The following is a 19,391-nucleotide window of genomic DNA, read 5'->3' as shown; positions in this document are numbered from 1 at the left end:
GAGGCGCTTAGAGCCACACATTTGGTAATTAAATTAATTCAGGCTCATGCTCTTACACCTTGGGAAATGAACGGGGCGATCCCAAGGGACTGGGATAAGTGCCTTAGCTGTTGCTGTTTTGTCCCTAACATGGCTGTACAACTCAATAAATGCACCAGAAAAATTCTGCCACGTCAAAATCCCCCCCCCCCCCCCATGATGCATTCAGGATTTACTTCAGAGTTGTTAGCAACTGACTGTATTGGTATCTTAAAGAAGATTTAGGAGCCAAAGTTCTAGGTGAAGTTTTAAAAAATAAATGTTTTGGTAATACAGTCATACCTTGGAAGTCAAACGGAATCCGTTCCGGAAGTCCACTCGACTTCTAAAACGTTCGAAAACCAAAGCGTGGCTTCTCATTGGCTGCAGGAAGCTCCTGGAGCCAATCGGAAGCCGTGGAAGCCCCATCGGATGTTCAAGTTCCAAAGAACGTTCGCAAACCGGAACACTCATTTCCAGGTTTGTGGCTTTCAGGAGCCAAAACGTTCGACTTGCAAGGCATTCAGGATCTAAGGTACAACTGTACTATTGCCTAAGTAATGGAGCTGGCCTGCTAGAGTACTGATGAAATGTCGCTGCCTTAAACAAAGCAGCATTGCCCATTTGGAAGCCATTTTGGTGTTGTCAACACAGTTCCGAACTTGGACCTGAGTTCGATTTCCTCTTTAGTCATATGCACAATGGAAAAAATAATTCTTTCCCTCTCTTACATCTAGATAAGTGTGTGCTTAGAGATTACAGCCTGATAATGGATTATTTTCTCTGGACTTGAAAAACACTAGTGATCTTTGCACCACACTTGCCAGCGGAGAGACAGGTTCTGAACCCTAAAATGTCATGTTTGATAGACCGCTCATAACCATTGGAAGTGCTAAAGAATTCAGTGCAGACAATAAATATCATTATATGTCAGAAGGAGAACGTGCTTAGAGAATGATAAGTATTGTGCTCTTCTCTGAAAACAGTCACCTTTGTTTCACTGCAGGATTTGGCAAGGCTTTCATGCGCATTTAAAACTGAGAATAAAACCCGGCTAGTTGTCTGCGACCTAGGGAATCCAATGAAAGCAGGAACAAAAGTAAGAATTAACAAAAACTAAGGAGAACCCTATGCCTACAGCAGCAGGGTTTGCTGGTTTGGGAGGCAGCCTCATACTGACTGCCTTTTGGTTAATTGGATGAGCCACACAACGGGTTAAACCAACCTCTTTCCAACTGTCACATGTTAAATCCTGTACATCTTCTTTTGTGTTCAAGCTTTCAGCTGGCCTCCATTTTAGTGTTCATCAGGAATCTGAGATGGACACCTTTGTGAAGTTTGATCTACAGATTCGTAGGTATGGGACACTTAGCACTCACCTAATAACTGGGGCTGCTATTGAAATGGGGGGGGGGGACAGGCAGAAACAGAATTAAATTATAAATAATAGTAATATTATTGTCTGTAAGAATATTAAATTGCAACAATGTAATTATATGGTCATATACACACACTCACACACACATTTCCTATTTAATACCACCGACTTCCCTTTTTAGCCATTTTCTTAATTTATTTAAAAGCATGTATGCGTATCTCACATGTTTCAGAAATCTCTAAGCACCATGCAGTCTAAGAAGAAACAATATATCATTAAAACATTTTGCCCGTTAATGTCATAAATGAAATCTTGTTTGAGGATCTTCGTGTACTTGTGGCCTTTTGCATTTAAAAGGCCACTGCCTCTCTTCCAGAATCTATTGTTTTAAAAACCTGCAATCTAACATCAGTCAGGACTGCATTGCCAATATATTACATTTAACCGCAAAGACTGAGATACTCAGCATATTAGTCAACATACGCTGTAAAAGGAATGTATTGATTTGTGCATCTCCAAAATGGGATGTACAGAGTGAATTGGAGAGAGAGAGAGAGAAAGAAAGAAAGTGTGTTTATATTGGATTGCATTCCTCTTTTAAATGGCTGTCTTAAGACCAATGAAATTTATGGCCAGAGAGAGCCTGACACATTTTGTTACCTGAGGCAAAAAATTCTAGAGGTTGGCTCCTAAATTGACAGTTTGCTGCCCTTGAAATGCAGGGATAGGAAATCTTTGGCCCTCCTGATAGTGTTGTACTCCCATCAGCCCCAAACAGCATCACCAGTGATTGGAGAAGATCAAAGTCGTAGCCCATGGGTAGGCCAACTAAGGCCCGGGGGCCAGATCCGGCCCAATTGCCTTCTCAATCTGGCCCGCAGACAGGCCAGGAATCAGCATGTTTTTACATGAGTAGAATGTGTCCTTTTATTTAAAATGCATCTCTGGGTTATTTGTGGGGCCTGCCTGGTGTTTTTACATAAGCAGAATGTGTCCTTTTATTTAAAATGCATCTCTGGGTTATTTGTGGGGCATAGGAATTCGTTCTTTTCCCCCCAAAATATAGTCTGGCCCACCACAAGGTCTGAGGGACAGTGGACCGGCCCATGGCTGAAAAAGGTTGCTGACCCCTGTCGTAGCCCAGCAATGTCTGGAAGGCCACTAGCTTCCCACCTCTGATTTAAAGGATAAAGTTCTCAGAAAGCAGCCACTCTTCAGGCATTGCAGGAAAAGCAACTCACTTGAAATGGGCTACTGAACTGAACCGTGTGCTTTCAGTGCGTGCCGCTTGTAGGGTAGAACCTCCTTCCTTTTACCTTCGACAGCAGCACATGACTTGACTCACTGTGCCATTGCATTGTTTCACAGCTCTAACATGTACAACAACCTAAGCCCCGTGACATCTTATCAGGTGGACCTGGCCATCTTAGCAGTTGTCGAAATCAGAGGGTGAGTGATGGCCTTGGTGCCATTGTAGCTAGTGCCTCATTTCCTTCATTTCACAATTACGTGGCTTATGCTGCATGCTCATGGTGCCTGGTGGTTATTGTGCGCTCCTTGTGTAATTTTAGGGTTTCTTCTCCGGATCATCTTTTTCTCCCAATTCCTAATTGGCAACCCAAGGAGAATCCAGAAACGGAGGATGACATCGGGCCTCTGGTTCAACACATCTACGAGGTAAATATGTGCTCAAGGCTGTAACCAGAAGGCCATGCCTGCTGGAATCATGCCTTACCTCTTGCCAGAATGGTAAACTAATAGATGGCCTTGTGGGCTGCAAACCTGCAGAGTGAGGTTCACCAGACATCTTAGTACTGTATACAGTGATGTCACACGTCATGGTGTGTTCATGCATTTATGGTACCAAGACCACCCTTCTACCCTCCTCTCCCCCCCAGAAACAGAACAGAAAGACTTAAGAGCATGCCTGAAAAATATGTTACCTGCCAAGCCAAACACAACCCATGAGTCACTGTACTGTAGCCTGCCAGGTGCTTCACAACCTTTGGGTGGTATTTAACATAACAAATATGCATTACAAAAGTGTTAAACAAGGGCTTTTGGAGACCTGAGGAGTGGGGCAGGATTTTCCGTTCTAACATCTGTAGTGGCAGGTGGCCCAGTTCTGAACCAATGTCACACAGCTTTAAGATAGGTAAGAGCATTTGCCATGGTCAACCCAATGTTATTGGACTGCAGCTTCTATCATCCCCAGCCGGCATGAGCAGTGGTCAGGAATGAGGGGAGTTGTAGTCCAACAACATCTGGATGGCCTGTAAAATAGCATAGGACTGCCTGGCTATGCCCACAGACAAGTTGTTGGGGCATATGCCACAGTAGCCATAGGAGGGGATAGGATTGTACTGCAAGAGTGAAAATAGCATCGTTCTTCGTGGTCATTTGTTTCTCCTGCCTCTCACTAGCTTAGAAACAATGGCCCGAGTGCTGTCAGCAAAGTGATGCTCAATCTTCAGTGGCCTTACAAGTATAACAACAATACCCTGTTGTATATTATGGAATATGAAATTGAAGGCCCCATGAACTGCACTTCTGATATGGAGATTAACCCGCTAAAAATTAAGGTAAGTCGAAAGCATCTTCAGATTTTCCATGTACTGAGGAATCCATCTGTCTTGAATGTTTAAAGCAATACAAATCATTGTTAATGGTTATAATGCTAAAGAATATTCTACTTCATTGTCATCAAAAGGGGCAGCGGGGAATCCAGCGGTTGTTCGCCTGTATCTGCCCAAATGCTTGGGCAAAGAGGTTCTTCTGTGCAAATGTTGAGCGAATTTGTTAGAGAAGAGAGGTACAGGGAGAAATGAAGTGACCTTGGGAGGGTGATGATGCAAACATACTCTCATCTCGTCTGCTCAGCAGCATAGACCTTCCCCACTAATGATCTGGTTGAAGTCACCTCACTCCCTAACCAGCCCATCCCCTTGTGGGCTCACTTGACAACAGCAGTTCCCTGAATGTGGACAGGGCAAGTGACCATTTCAAAATGGCCGTGGGCTTTTTGGTATCTCGTTTATCGCTCTCGATTTCCAATGTATGCTGTTCACCCATCTACAAAGTGTTTAGGAATGTGTCACCAATCCGTACCGATAATCGAACCCTTCTTGATGCTGTAGATGTCAACTCCTCACCAAGATGAAAAGAATGAAACAACGAATGGAGGAGATAGCCGCAGTCACAATGTCAACCGGAGGGACCTAAGCGCAGCTGAGGGAGATGTACAAACTTTGGTAACATCTGTTTATTGGTTTGTTTGAGAAAAGTTTGAGAATCTTAGGTATGCTTCATGTGTCCCAAGGGATTGCTCTGTAAAGCAAATTCTGATATAGATGCATAGCCCTGATTGACCATGATGGACAGATTGGTTAGGGAAACCCTGAGAAAAGAGGTGAGCAAGCTGGTGGGATGGTTGCCCAAACCTTTGGCAGCCTGCCTCTGTCTTTAGGTAAAGATGCTGAGGCCCTACTGCCTCACTCACAGGAGATCGAAACCGATCAGATGCTTTTTGATGAGTAGAGACCTGCTATATGGTACCTATGTCATGCAAGACATCCTGATTAACACGAAACATGCAACATGGTGTATTTGAACATCTCTCGGTGTAGGGGTTGGAGAGGCTGATTAAATTACTGTCCAAAATACTGGAGAACCCCTGCCAGTCAACACAGATGGACAAATGATCTGACTCAGTATAAGGCAGTTCCTATCATTGAATCAAGATTAGATTTGGACTAGGGGAAGACTGTTATGGGCATACATCATAACAGGGGAGTGTGTGAAAATGAGAGAGAAAATGTTACATAGCTCCCTTTGGATATTTAGCAATGCAAGTTCCCTTTACCAGAGATACCTGTGAACTACAGATAATTTTGCCTTGATGATGATGATGATACTTTTATTATTTATACCCCACCCATCTGGCTGGGTTTCAGCATATATTAAAACATCAGGTGTATGTTTCTAGGTGTGTAGTGATGCTGCTAGGTGTATAGTGGCAGGTGTGTTGGCTCAGCACTATTTAAATCTGCAAATTACATAGGGTTTTTATCTAAATTCCCTTTCTGAAGGAGCCCAGTGAATTAAGCAGGGTTGCAGAATCCAAATCGCTGCAGACACCACTCTGCAACTTTGCACCTCTTCTTTTGCAGGCACTGTTTTTGGTTTGGTTGTAAATTGCACACCAGCTGAGGTTGCCACCAGGGGTTGCAATAAGTGGTCAGCCAAGACTGTACCAGCTCTAGGATTCAAAGCACTGTAAGGTTGGAAGGGAACCGACTCTATGAAAGATTCCTGAGGGCCGTTTTACAGTGACCTTAGCATATATTGCTTGCTAGGTTACGTTTCTCAAATTCAAAACCTCTTAGAGCCTGAGTATTGCAATTCTAGTTCCCTGGGATGTTCCACTAGCAATGCCTCTGAGAAAAATCCTTATACGGAATGATTTATAACCACTAGAACAACTGATTCAGACTGAGCATGCTAAGCTCATTTGGAGTTCTCAGAATAAGTGGGTGTAACTCATTTAAATGCATGTAAATACTTTGCATGGTATGAATAATCGTACACATGACTTAGATAACCCAGAGCCACAAAATCCTAACATGGGACACACACAAATGGTGCACATCTACATCCTTTGCCACTGGCATATTCCCCCATCCCCTCTGCATTTGGGTGACAGCAATGGCAATTTGTAATGCAACATGCATGCCTGCAGCTGCTTTTTCCCCATGATCAGGAGGAAGAGGTTACAGCATTACATCAGCCACTGCAGGGTAGCAAATATTGGATTTTAATGGCCCTAGCGAGAGATGATTTAATGCTGCATGTTTATTGCACTTCAGATGCCTGTGATATACGAGGTGCAAACCTCTACAACTGATTTGCCAGCTTGACAAATAACTCATTGTTCCAAGCCTTTCCAGGAATGGAAAAGTCAAGGACAATGGGATTCTCAAAATCATGTGCTGATGACTTACCTTTGTACCTTGTGGTTTCACAGTTCAAGGGTGCTGCCTCCTGTGTCCAAAAGGAGCTTTATTATTGTAGGTATGATGAAAAGGAAAGCACACACAAAAAAGGCACCCTTGTTCTTCTCCACCTTAATTTTGCTTGGAGCTGTATGCGCATGAAATCACAGAGCATGAAAAATGGGCATTTAAAAAAATTGCATTCTGAATTTCCATGGTGCCACTTGAAAAAAAATAGTTCCATCCTATACTGATGGAACTATTTCTGTTTCTTCTCTCTGTCCACATCTCATCTCTCAAGTGCTCTCATTCATGGAACATTCATCTCTCCCCACCCACAGCAATAGATAAGACCTGGAAACATGGATAGAAGGAGGTGCAAGCAACACATGAGATTTCTTTTTTTTTTAATATAAATTTTATTAGATTTTGCACAAATTTTCCAACCTTACAACTCCAAAACAACATAACAAATATTTGGCTATCACAGCCTAAGACTTCCTTCAACCACTTCTAATGGTTCTCTAAATTCCGTTCTGATTTTGCATTTTGTTACTGTGCTTATTGCTAAAAGTCCAATCTTACATCAGCGATCTTAGTCCTTTTCACAATAATTTATATAGTCCTCCTTACAAAACTTCTTGTAACCCTGCAAGCAATGTTGGGTAATTACAGCTGTCTTTCAGATACAACATAAATTTCTTCCAGTCCTTTAGGAAAGTCTGGTCCTGCTGATTTCGAATTTTCCCTGTTAGTCTCTCCAGCTCAGCATAGTCCATCAATTTCGTTTGCCATTCTTCTTTTGTTGGCATTTCCTCTTGCTTCCATTGTTGAGCTAATAATATTCTTGCTGGAAGAAATCTCATTGAATAGAATAAGAATAAGAACAAGAACACATGAGATTTCTTCTTGCTGTTTCTTTGAAGCATCCAGGGTAGTTTTGACAGTCTGTTCTCTAGCTGAAGAAACTGGAGCAGAAAAGGGAATGAGATAACAGGCAGAAATGTCGTTTCATGCCACTCTACTTACATGAAATAAACATCTTCAGGGGAAAACAAGTTGCTGTTAGTTCCCAGACATTTTGGTGAATGCTATAGTGGAAATGTATGTAAGTAAATTTAGCCAGGGAGATCTAGCTAAAAATGGTTCAGGAGCATATGCTTTTAATTCACACTTTACTCCCTTTACCCAAACTTCAACATTTGGTATGAATATCACACAAGTCACCAGCAGCGTAATTCAAAGTCTCGCTGCAGTGGTGTCCAAGCAGGGTTTAGTAGTTGTTACACCACCAAACATGTTGGGTCACCATTGTAGTAATAACAGCATAACAAGTAGCTCTCAGGAGGTGGATCCAACACATAGGAAATAAATCAAGAAGTAAATGGAAGCATGGATAGCTCTGTGGTACCAGTTTCCTTTGAACATAAGATCTGAAAACTCATGTACAGCTCTTCCTCTCCTATTGTTTTAACCTTAGGGCTGCGGAACTGCAGAATGTTTAAAGATATTCTGCCAAGTGGGTCGCCTAGAGAGGGAGAAGACGGCAATTCTGTATTTAAAATCTCGCCTTTGGACTCAGACTTTCATGAACGTAAGCATCCATTGCTGTTTCTACGACATCTGCCTGCCCCTGAATAATATGGGTTCTAATTTGACATTTTCTTTCTTATCATTCCCATCACAGAAAGAAAACCAGAACCACTCCTATTCTCTCAAATCATCCGCTTCCTTCAGCGTTATCGAGTTCCCTTACAAGAATCTTTCCTTTCCCGAAGATGTCCACAATTCTACAATAGTAAGCTATTTGATATTCAAAATTAGCGTGACCCAGGGCAACACAATTAAGCTGAAAAGAGTTGTCAAAATGAAACACGCATCTGATCTGCTTCCAATGTTTTTACTGTGCTATATTAAATTGTGGATTGTTGGGCTCATTCAGTTTTATCGCATGCTGCTGAAGCTTTTAATTAAATTTTAGCCTTCAATTAAAAGCTTTAGATGCGGCCTTCACACTGCTGCTCCAGAATGGGCTCATGTCTGGCGCTGGCATACAGAATAGCATTGGTGCAGAACTCGGAGCCAGCCCATTGCATTGCAATCGACTAATCACACAATTGCAGACCCAATCCTATGCATGTTTACCTAGGACATATATGTTCTATTGAGGCTTAATTCCATGTAAATGTGCACAAGATTGCAGCCCTGAACTTCAGCAGAGTTATCACCATCAAAGCCAGCAATATTAAGCTAGACAGCATGGAGGCTTCGGTGGTGTTTAATTGGCCCTAATAACCTTCCCCAAATGGAAGGACTACAATCGTACCTCGGTTTTCGAACAGCTTAGTTCTCGATCATTTTGGCTCCCGAACGCCACAAACCCGGAAGTGACTGTTCCGGTTTGCGAACTGTTTTTGGAAGTCAAACGTCCCACGGGGCTTTGTGGCTTCTGATTGGCTGCAGGATCTTCCTGCAGCCAATCAGAAGCCGTGCTTTGGTTTCCAAACGTTTTGGAAGTCGAACGGACTTCCGGAACAGATTCCGTTCGACTTCCAAGGTACAACTGTACTTCTGTTCATGGAAGGCTTTTGCTCCAGAAGCTGGGAGGCGATTCTGAGATTCCTCCACATCTCCACAGCAGATTTTCATAGGGTGCAAGTGGCTGCAGGGCAAAGGGAGGGTACTGATTAAGCTTGCCTCTCCCACTTCTGCCATCAAGTGTCCTGTGAGTGAATACCACTCAAGCATATTCCCATCAGTGGGAGCAAACTCAAAATCCAAGCCAGTGAAGCTATGCGATCATCTTCCGACCAGAAGCTACCTTTATCTTACGAGCAATTTGGCAAGCAGTGTCAGATTTTGCTCCTGCCAAATCACAATATACACACAAACATAGGCCAGGAAAACCTTGTTCCTTCCCTTTCGTTGAACAGTGTTTGTTTCTGCCCGCTGGTGTGCCACATGCAAGTGAATCATGAAGAATTTCTGAAGCATATCCCTGCAATGCTCTACATTGTTTCTCTATAAAATATGTTGTCATCTCCTCCTCTTTAGGTTACCACGAATATCCTGTGGGGTATTCAGCCAGCACCCATGACCGTGCAAGTCTGGGTAATCATACTAGCCGTCTTAGCAGGATTATTACTTCTGGCACTTCTAGTCTTTATAATGTACAGGGTAAGTGGTGTCTTTAATGAATCATAGAATGGTAGAGTTGGAAGGGACCCTGTGGATCATCTAGTCCAACCCCCTGCAATGCAGGAATATGCAGCTGTCCCATATGGGGATCGAACCTGCAACCTTGGCCTTATCAGCACCACGCTCTAACCAGCTGAGCTATCCTGGCTCATTTTATTGTACTATGGTACTTTTCAGAGTGCACTCCTATGCTCGTCTGTGCTTAGCTCCCATTGAACTTGGTGGAGCTTATTTCTGAGTAGGTTCAACCTAGGGGGAAGAAGCCTCTAAATCAGTGGTTCTCAACCTTGGGTCCCCAGATGTTTTTGGCCTACAACTCCCATGATCCCTAGCTCACAGGACCAGTGGTCAGGGATGATGGGAGTTGTAGGCCAAAAACATCTGGGGACCCAAGGTTGAGGAAGGCTGCTCTAAATCATGGGTGGGGAACTGGATCCAGTCAGTGGGCCAGATCCTTACCTCTGCCACAAAGAAACTTTGAAAGATGGGTGGGACTGACCACCTGTCAATCCCCCAAGATGACCTCTCCAGAGGGGATCACTGGGCACAAATCCACTGATGGGCACTGGCAGTACACCCGCAAAGGAGATCAGCTGATGGGCACAAAGAATGTGCCCTTTTTGTTTGCAAACAGGTTTCAATTAAAATGGCCCTATTTCCTCTGCCAGCCTGTTGATTGGCTGTATTAGAAAGTTCTCAGTAGGGCACTTTGTAGTGCAGCACATCCCAGCAACATCGGTATATGCCCTACACTTGATGTCAGGTGCAGGGCAAAAGGCTGTGGATTGGGGAAGCTGTCTAACTGGGACCTCTACCAAGCCTAAAGATTCCCCTGTTCCTCTAAACTGACTTACCTTTTGTGTTCCATATAAATATTTGGAAATCAAAGCCAGAAATCCAGTAGCCAAAGACAGAAATCAGATAAGTAATCTTTTGGGGCATTCAGCATGGTTGTAGAGGTACACGTGCCCAATCACATGAAAGCACAAAACAGGGAGTTTGTCCATTTAGCTGCAGCTTCAGATAAACACAAGGAAAAGAACCGAAGGAAACATGTTGTACAGCCTTTGAGATTTCTGTAGCGGTCGGCTGTGAGAGCTCTGGTTCTAGTTGATTCAAATGGACCCTCCCCAGCCCTTTTACAGGTTTGCTTACTCAGAGTATTAGTTATACCAGTTTTCAGACCAACCTCACAGAACAGGAGCTTGCACGGGAAATATTTAAATGTTTTAAAATAGTAACAATGACTTGGCTGCTTAAGATCTACGTCCAGATGTTTAAAGATCTGTTATTGCAGAAGGCCTGGCTGAGTTCTGCTGGTGGCAAGAGGTTCAGCAGTAAATAGATTTTTAAAGTGCTGTTGATGTGCTGGGTCAACTAGGCTATGTATGTGGATGTTGTGCGTGTAACAACAGTAGCGTGGCATATGGAAGTCCCATGCACGTACAGTGGTACCTCAGGTGACATACGCTTCAGGTTACAGACTCCGCTAACCCAGAAATAGTGCTTCAGGTTAAGAACTTTGCTTCAGGATAAGAACAGAAATCGTGCTCCGGCGGCGCGGCGGCAGCAGGAGGCCCCATTAGCTAAAGTGGTGCTTCAGGTTAAGAACAGTTTCAGGTTAAAAACGGACCTCCAGAACAAATTAAGTATTTAACCTGAGGTACCACTGTATGCGGATTCTGTGCGCATGGTAAAATGTTTTTGAAATTGGGGGCTGCATTTGTCTACCTGTTGTGGGGATGCCTTAACTATTTTGATACCCCCATGAGTGAGGCCCAGGGGTGTTTATGGGCAGAGATAATTCCCGTGTCGCTCCCAATGTGCATTGTATTTCCTTCCTTTCTCTCTACAACACAGGTGGGTTTCTTCAAGCGTGTGCGGCCACCTCAGGAAGAACAAGAAAGGGAACAGCTGCAGCCGCATGAAAATGGAGAAGGGACATCAGAGGCCTAAGCAGTGTTTTAGCTGTGTCATTTACCAAAAGGTTCAGAATGGTCAACACCTTCCTTTTTTAAAAAAATGTGTATTTTTTCTGCCTTGAGGGACAGACTGTCTAGAATTGCACTGCAGGTGTCTTCTGGCATTTACAGTAGTCAGAGGTTAACAATATGTTAGCCTCCCTCCTATTTAATCCTGTTCACATACATGACTAATACATGTGCAGTGATGAGCATATTTTTAGTGCCACAGCCTTGCTTATCCGGCTCCGGAAGACTAAAGACATAAAATGTATTGATTGGTACAACTTGAACTGCTAGCAAGAGTTTGAAGACCTGCAACTACTACATCCGTTTAATGAACTGTGTGTACACTAATTGAAGACTGTCTGGGCTGGACCATTCTAACGGTACTCACCAATCCTGAGAAGTACTTAACTTGCCACTACATTTTCAAACCAGAAACATCTAAATTGACAAAACGTACAATGTTATGCTCCAGTTATATGATTTTCAGTGAGTTCGCCATAGAAGACAACTATACGGTACCCATTTCAGGAATTGCTGTCCACTTCGTAGATGCAAAAGATTTATTTCGGTTTCCTAATATTTATGAGATATCATCAGCCTTTTTCTAGACACTAATATACCCATACTCTGGGAAATGATTGATTTGTGCACCAGACTTCTGATAACTTTTCTAGCCTTTCATAATTTTTCCGCACTTCAGAAAATTCAAAGCCTATACAAGGAAATGGAAATTCTTCAATCACAATATATTATAAAAATAATTAAGAGTATCTGCTTGACCTTACTATGCATAATTTTACTTCTGCTTTCAAAATGCAAGTTTTGAAACAAAACGGAATTATTTCTAGCAAAACTAGCCTGTTGGAGGATGAGCAAGAAGAGGAAATAGAGGGAGCAAAGCAAATGGTGCTTAGATGAATTGGAATTGTAACCTCTTATAAGCCCACTAGAAGCCTTCAACAAACGTGTCTCACAATTTCCAACTCTTACCTGCAGCCTAAGGTAGAAAACTGAAGAGTTCAGAAGGCCACATCCCGCTCTAGATCTTGGCTTTGCTCTGGGTCTTTACAGATCAAACCCTTAGACATGTAAAGAAGGAATCCTGTTTGTACAAGTAAGTTGACAGGCGGTGATAGCAGACATGCTGTGCTGAGCATGTCCCAGTGAAGATACTAAGTGGCAATGTCATGCTGTCTCAAGTGGGACCCCCCTCATAGTTGCATTTGCCAGGAAGTTAAAAAAAAAATCGTCATAGAGGAAAGCAGTGAAGTAATGAAGGGAAAGCATTTTATTCTGAACAGCTCGCAGGATGCATGTTGTTAAGCGGGAAAGAGCCTTAAAGGGCAGTTCCGGTGAATGGGATTTCAGAGGATGTCGACTGTACCTTCACTCTTTCTGGGATCATTGCCAGGATTTGATCTATGGAAGGAAGCTGAAACCCCATTGGAGATAGTTAGCCAGGTATTAAAGAGCTCTCACGGAGAGCTTTCCTGGAGAAGAGTGACCACTGAGGCGATAATACAGAAGGAGGCAAATGTGAAGCTGAATTGTAAGGTTTGGTCTTGGGTGCTTCTACCTTTTCCTAAAATGGGGTATTGTAAGTACATTTAAAGGGAAGGATATGCCTAGTTGCAGAAATAAAAAATGTGGACTATGAGAGCAACTGTGTGCCATGTAGATGAACTACCAAAATTGGGAAATGAGGTCGATTTATCAAAGCGATGTGGTTCTGAATTGCTGATTTATTTTTAACATCATCTCTATTTTCTGTGAGAGGAAAAATACAAAGGGACTTAAGTTTTAGTGTTTATCTCAGGCCTAGTGCACCACGTGCATGCACATCATTTGATTTTGGGGGGGATATTGATTACTGTACTCAATGACTGTTAGCTGAATGTGTGAACTTAGGAGCAACTGGAAAAATAGAGCTCTATCTATGCCATGGTGCCAGATCTGATGGCCCTTTCATACAGGCAAGTTATCAAGTGATGAGCATGCAGGTGTGAACTAGGCTTAAGAAAATAAAGAGAAGACAATTGCTTCTATGGGGCTCAAAGTAGCACTTTCCATACAAATGCCATACTGAAAGAGGTGATTTTTTGATAAGCATGAACTGCAACTGCAAAACACAACAGATTGTATCAGTTTCCTGAGTTATTGGATAGTTTTGCTTTGCCACATACACAGTGTGTTCTTCCATAAGGGCCAATGATGCTGCAACACTTTGTAAATAGTACTCTAGTTTATCCAAATCTCTTTTTTCTTGGATATCCCCTCCTAGACCATTCAGATGAATGAATTTGTACTGTATGTAAATATTTTTAAAGGAACGAATGTCACAGAAGTAGGCAAAATGAAATATATTAAGCATTTTATACTTAATAATTTTTTCATGAAGAATATATATTTTGTACACAGCAAAAGCCTATGCATCAAAATGTACAAAAAACGCTACCCCCCCCCCAAACCAAAACCAAATGGTTATGTCCTGCCACTTCAGTCTGCTTAATTGGAAGCAAATATGGTTAAGATAAGAGATAAAAAAAAATTCTGGCCTTGTGGTTCTATTGGTCTGTATCTAGACATAGCTGTTACTGAAAGTATCCTTCTTAACAGTACAATCCTATGCATTCAGAAGTAAGTCCCATTCTTTTCAGTGAGGCTTACTGTCGGGTAAGTGTGCACAGAATTGCAACCCAGAGTGAGTAATCAATCAAGTTCATTGTTGAATAGACACATCTTGGTGTCCTGTATTACAAAAAGCATAAATTTTCGAGTGGTATATCATTTAGCAATCTGCCAATTTGTATTATTAACTAGAAATTTGAATTTCTTTTCTCTGCAGCTTAACATACTCAGTGAACAACTCAGTCCTATGCTCCCACAGCTAACAGCTGTAACCCAGTGGTGTTGGGAGTTTTGGCATCTTTAAATTTAAATATCTGAAAACAACAAGATTTAGGAAACTGACAAAATGCATTAATTAAAGACATAAAGGTAGCACTGGGTTTTTCAGTTCTGTGTGGTGTTAGGGGTGTGTGATAGAGGTTTCATAATTTGAGAGGCATTATGTTGCAACATCAGTGCTTTTTTGCCAAAGTATACCTCATATAGTAAAGGTAAAGGACTCCTGACAGTTAAGTCCGGTCGTGAACGACTCTGGGGTTGCAGTGCTCATCTCGCTTTACTGTCCGAGGGAGCTGACATTTCTCCGCAGACAGTTTTTCTGGGTCATGTGGCCAGCATGACTAAGCCGCTTCTGGCAAACCAGAGCAGCACACGGAAATGCCGTTTACCTTCCCGCCGGAGTGGTACCTATTTATCTTCTTGCACTTTGACGTGCTTTCGAACTGCTAGGTTGACAGGAGCTGGGACCGAGCAATGGGAGCTCACCCCGTTGCAGGGATTCGAACCGCCAGCCTTCTGATCGGCAAGCCCTAGGTTCAGTGGTTTAGACCACAACGCCACCTGTGTCCCATCACTAATATAGGACTCCCTAATAATCAAATGAACTATGTATAGGCAACCGCTTTTTTAAAAAATACAAAGTGGTATTATATAGTATGATATTTCCTTCAAAGTTATTATACACAGCATTAGAACAAACCATAGAATCATAGAATTGTAGAGCTGGAAGGGACCACAAGTGCTATCTAGTCCAGCCTCCTGCAATGCAGGAATCTTTTGCCCAACATGGGGCTTGAACCCATGACCCAGAGATTATGAGTCTCATGCTCTTATCAACAGAGCTGTGTGATCTCTTCATAAAAATCCCTTCCAGAAACCAACCACCCATTCTTCATAAGACACTGTCATTCTATTGCAGATAGAGCTGCTATCTATCTGTCCATAATGCATTTATGCTTTAATATGGGTGCACCACTGCTTCATTTTCATGGCATATTCTGAGAGGTACTGAGTTGATTGAATTATTTAACGGAATGTAATGTTATTATAACTGAATCAACGGGCTGGGAATGGGGCCTGATGTTTTTCTGAGTTCGCTGCTCTTTTTTTTTAAAAAAAAAATATCAAATGCAATTCATCTTTTATAACCAGTTTTAATTAATTCCTTGCCAAATTATCAACATATACAGGCCTCACTAAGGAAAAACCAGATGCTGTAATTCTGTCGGGGCATTCTCTCCCTGTTGCGCATATCTCTAGTCACTTAAAATTCATTCACATTTGCAGGTTTGTTACATAATGTCACAGGACACCCAATTTTATTTATTTATTTTTAAAGAGTTTAAGGTCATACAGAAACCTCTATCTGTCCTGCTTGACCTGTGATGGCTATTTCAAAGGCAGTATCAAGTGACTTTATGTTATGAATGTTGTGTGTGTGAAGTTGAAGTGGAATATCCATGTGCAAATATAATACACTCAACGAGCATGCGTGAACTTAACCCAGTATGTATGAACTGCTTCAGTTGAAAATATTTGCAGAGGTGGTGGGGGGGAGAGCCAAAACACTTTCTGGGCAGAAAACTCCACTTTCCGTTTCATACACTATATCTCTTATAGTTATGCAAGTCATCACTGATGTTGAACATGCATTTATATACTCATTCCACTTAGGGTTTTTCTTTTACTTGCATGAAGAATTCCAGGGACCTAGAGAGGAAGTACTTGAGTGCATCTTATGGGCTCTCTGAAGACTTTATATTGGTGCAAACACTTCAGATTGAAAGTCAGGCTCTTCCATTTGTCTTTTCCCTGTGTCTCCTTACTACAAAATTAGTACCAAAGCCAAACCCAGGACAAGCATAAAATGTGGCACCTCACACACATGTTGGCCTGAGATGAATGTAGCATATATTGTCTCCCAGAGGTCAGCAGGGCAGAGAGCAAATATACTAAACTGACCTTGCAGGTTTAAGTAGGTTTACTCATAGCTAACCCCCATTGCTTTTAGTAGAACCTGTGCACTAATAATACTGCTTAGGTGTGCAACCACAGTGACTATGTAACTGCTCTAGATAGTATTATGATCACCCACAGGATTAATCAGAAGTAAGCTCCATTGCTTTCAGCAGAACGTATTCACTAGTAAGAATACTTAGGTTTGCAGCCTCCTTGTCTGTATAATTACTCTAGAAATGTGATTGCCCACATTGGGCGACACACCGCGTACGTTAGCAAAGTTTGCTAGTTGTAAACTTATTTAGTTTTTTATAACTTTGCAAGTAAAATAATGACTGTACTGTTACTGAGCTGATAGTACACTGCAACTATTGTGTCTGACATTTATTCCTCTAAATATACTGACCTTACAATAATGTTCCATGTCAATTCAACATCAATTAACCCACCATTAAAAAAGTAACACACATTTTACTTAACACTAATACTAACCAGTGAGAGACTATGGCCTGAACCCAAATATCCATTTATCTAAGGGTGCTTAATTTGTTTGCTTCTTTAGACAGTCCTTCATGCTGCACAGCTGAGTTTTCAAACTCGGGGATTAACTAGACATTATAAGAACAGCATTGCCAGAGCTTCCTTGCAATGTCTGAAGACACACATGGTATTATATTATTGTACTGTGCTCTGCTTTGCCCCAGCTGGCCAACATTGAATTAGGTGAGGCACAACACAGTGCAATTATGTCACATCACTGTACTGTGTTTCTATTTATACCACAGGTGGGACACCTATAGTGCTCCAGATGTTGTTGGACTACAGCTCCCATTGTCCATGACCATTAGCTATGCTGGAGCTATGTTGCTTGGAGACCCACAACATCTGGAGGGCCCTGGATTCTCCATCTTTGGCCTAGACATTACAGGGAACTGGGGATAGGAGACAGGGAGTTGTCTGTAACATCTGGCTAATATGACAAAGGAAAGGCAAAAGCAATTTATGATCTCTCATGGGGTGGAGGGTTGTTAGGCAAAAATAAAAGTAAAACATCCCAATGGGGTAAGCACAAGACTTTCAGCAGGTCTAAGATAAATCTTTGGATTCCAACCTAAGTTTGTGGTCTTGATGTTTAGTTTGTGTATTTTATTTCACCATTTCCTAATTTTTATATATATAAGTAGTGATTTATTGTTTGTGAAACACGTGCGTCATTTTCTAAACAAACCAATGATTGGCAGTGTAACTACACATAACAGACCTTTTCTTGATTATATCATAAATGCACTTTGCTAATATGAATTTCTGGTTACGATGTGCCCTCTTGTCTCAGGACGCTGCAGTGCTATTCAGCCCATCAGTCTGTTTATCTAAACATCTCACACAAACATTTCTTTTCAGATGTCTCACAACCCACTTTAATTTCCTATGTGTGATTCCATAGGATATAGGCTGAAATAATATATGTTATGCCATATACCTGCACCTGTTACTCCAATTTCACTGTCATTTCTTCCCCCAAAGAAGCCTGAGAATTGTAGGTGCTGTTGTAGATGCATCCTAAAATATTTTCTGTGTATTTATTTGGTGGAAGTCTTCAATGCACTTTAGACTTTCTCTTAGAAATAAGAGTATATGTTTCCTTAAAAAAAATAACAACACATTGAAACATCAGATGTGTAACTGGGTTTGACTGTGCATGAACAGGATGGTGACACTGTTAATGCTCAGGAATTTTTAAAAAATGCATTTGGAAAAGCAATAAATAAAATTCACCAGCACTTACACTTTAAGCCTTATAAAAGTTCTGTGAATTAATAGCATTTTAAATGTTGAAAACAAATAAAACAAATCATTGTTGTCACTCACAGCAGCTGTAAAGATAGCCTATAGGAGATACATTAGCTGTATTACTTGACTTACTACATTGCCCATCCCTTAATCCACAAATCCACTGAAGTTAAAACACTTGGAAAAGAAAGTCAGATTTATTTTTAAATTGTTTGCATAAATCAATCGAAGAAATCTTTAATGTAAATAGTAGGATAACTAATGTTTCTCTGTTCATTGATGAATAAAATACTTATTTCACTCTGTCCTTTGGATTTATTTGCAAAACACAAATATCAGGATATGTACCACTTCACATTCGCAAAATTGCTTTGCATTTTTTCCTGATATAAAACTAGCTGGGACTGCCCAGGACTAATGCATTACATTAATGTAGCAAAAGCTAGTCAAACTGGTGCATGGGTGTTAGTTAAGTGGTTGGGGAAAAGAATGTTCATTGTGCTATTATGATGCAGGGCTATAGACACTGAACATTACAACAGACCAGCTCTAATAAGGCATGCAAAGAGAACATTATGTAAGAATATGAAGTTGCAGGGAATTGGATGAAGTAAGCTTACCAACACTTTGCTTGGTAGGATCCGTATCTGGGGGGCAGTGGCAAACCAGGCAATGACCCCCAAGGCCCCACACTTTAGGGGTTGCAAGATCTTGTACAAAATCCTGGCTGACCTCTTTATAGTCAGTCTCAGTCTGCTTTGTTACTATCTTAGCAGCATTGCAGGCAAGTTAGTCCCTTCCTTCAAAAGCACAGCCCCCACCCCCACTGTAAACCAAGCCTATCTGCAACAGTTTTGTACTAGTTCCTTGGCGAGGAGCTGTCCTTGTGCCCTTTTCTTCTGCACATGCCCAGTTGCCCCAGTTTGCTCAGGACATTAGGAGTCAGCAGCCTTTTGATTTTAGTAAGAGGAAAGGAGACAAGATTCACAATTTCACAGGTGTTGTTTCACTATGAAATCCTTCAGCTTTTTCTGCTGGAAGGTAACTCAGTTGTTTAACCAAATATCTGCTAGGGCAAGGAAAAAGTTGGAGCTATTCTTTCTCAGTGAAAACTTCCTTGGCCAAAGAAGACTTAAAATCAGAATTGTAGAGTTGGAAGGGACCACAAGAGTAATCTAG

At 41.7% G+C, this 19,391-nt stretch overlaps 1 protein-coding gene across 1 annotated transcript in view; it reads left to right on the top strand.

The window, feature by feature from the left end:
* Positions 1-18,517, top strand: part of ITGAV (integrin subunit alpha V) — a 66,695-nt gene extending 48,178 nt beyond the window's left edge. Inside the window, exons 21-30 of the mRNA XM_081023608.1 lie at positions 1,025-1,117; positions 1,296-1,375; positions 2,765-2,845; positions 2,968-3,073; positions 3,820-3,978; positions 4,534-4,647; positions 7,868-7,981; positions 8,075-8,185; positions 9,442-9,564; positions 11,446-18,517. Coding sequence (XP_080879734.1) covers positions 1,025-1,117; positions 1,296-1,375; positions 2,765-2,845; positions 2,968-3,073; positions 3,820-3,978; positions 4,534-4,647; positions 7,868-7,981; positions 8,075-8,185; positions 9,442-9,564; positions 11,446-11,541 — 1,077 coding nt within the window. The 3' untranslated portion in view covers positions 11,542-18,517. The remainder of the gene's footprint in view (positions 1-1,024; positions 1,118-1,295; positions 1,376-2,764; positions 2,846-2,967; positions 3,074-3,819; positions 3,979-4,533; positions 4,648-7,867; positions 7,982-8,074; positions 8,186-9,441; positions 9,565-11,445) is intronic.
* Positions 18,518-19,391: the final 874 nt, after the last annotated feature.

Source organism: Podarcis pityusensis, assembly GCF_964106645.2.
Source record: "Podarcis pityusensis genome assembly, chromosome: 1".
Taxonomy (NCBI): domain Eukaryota; kingdom Metazoa; phylum Chordata; class Lepidosauria; order Squamata; family Lacertidae; genus Podarcis; species Podarcis pityusensis.
This window is presented reverse-complemented; position numbering and strand designations above follow the sequence as displayed.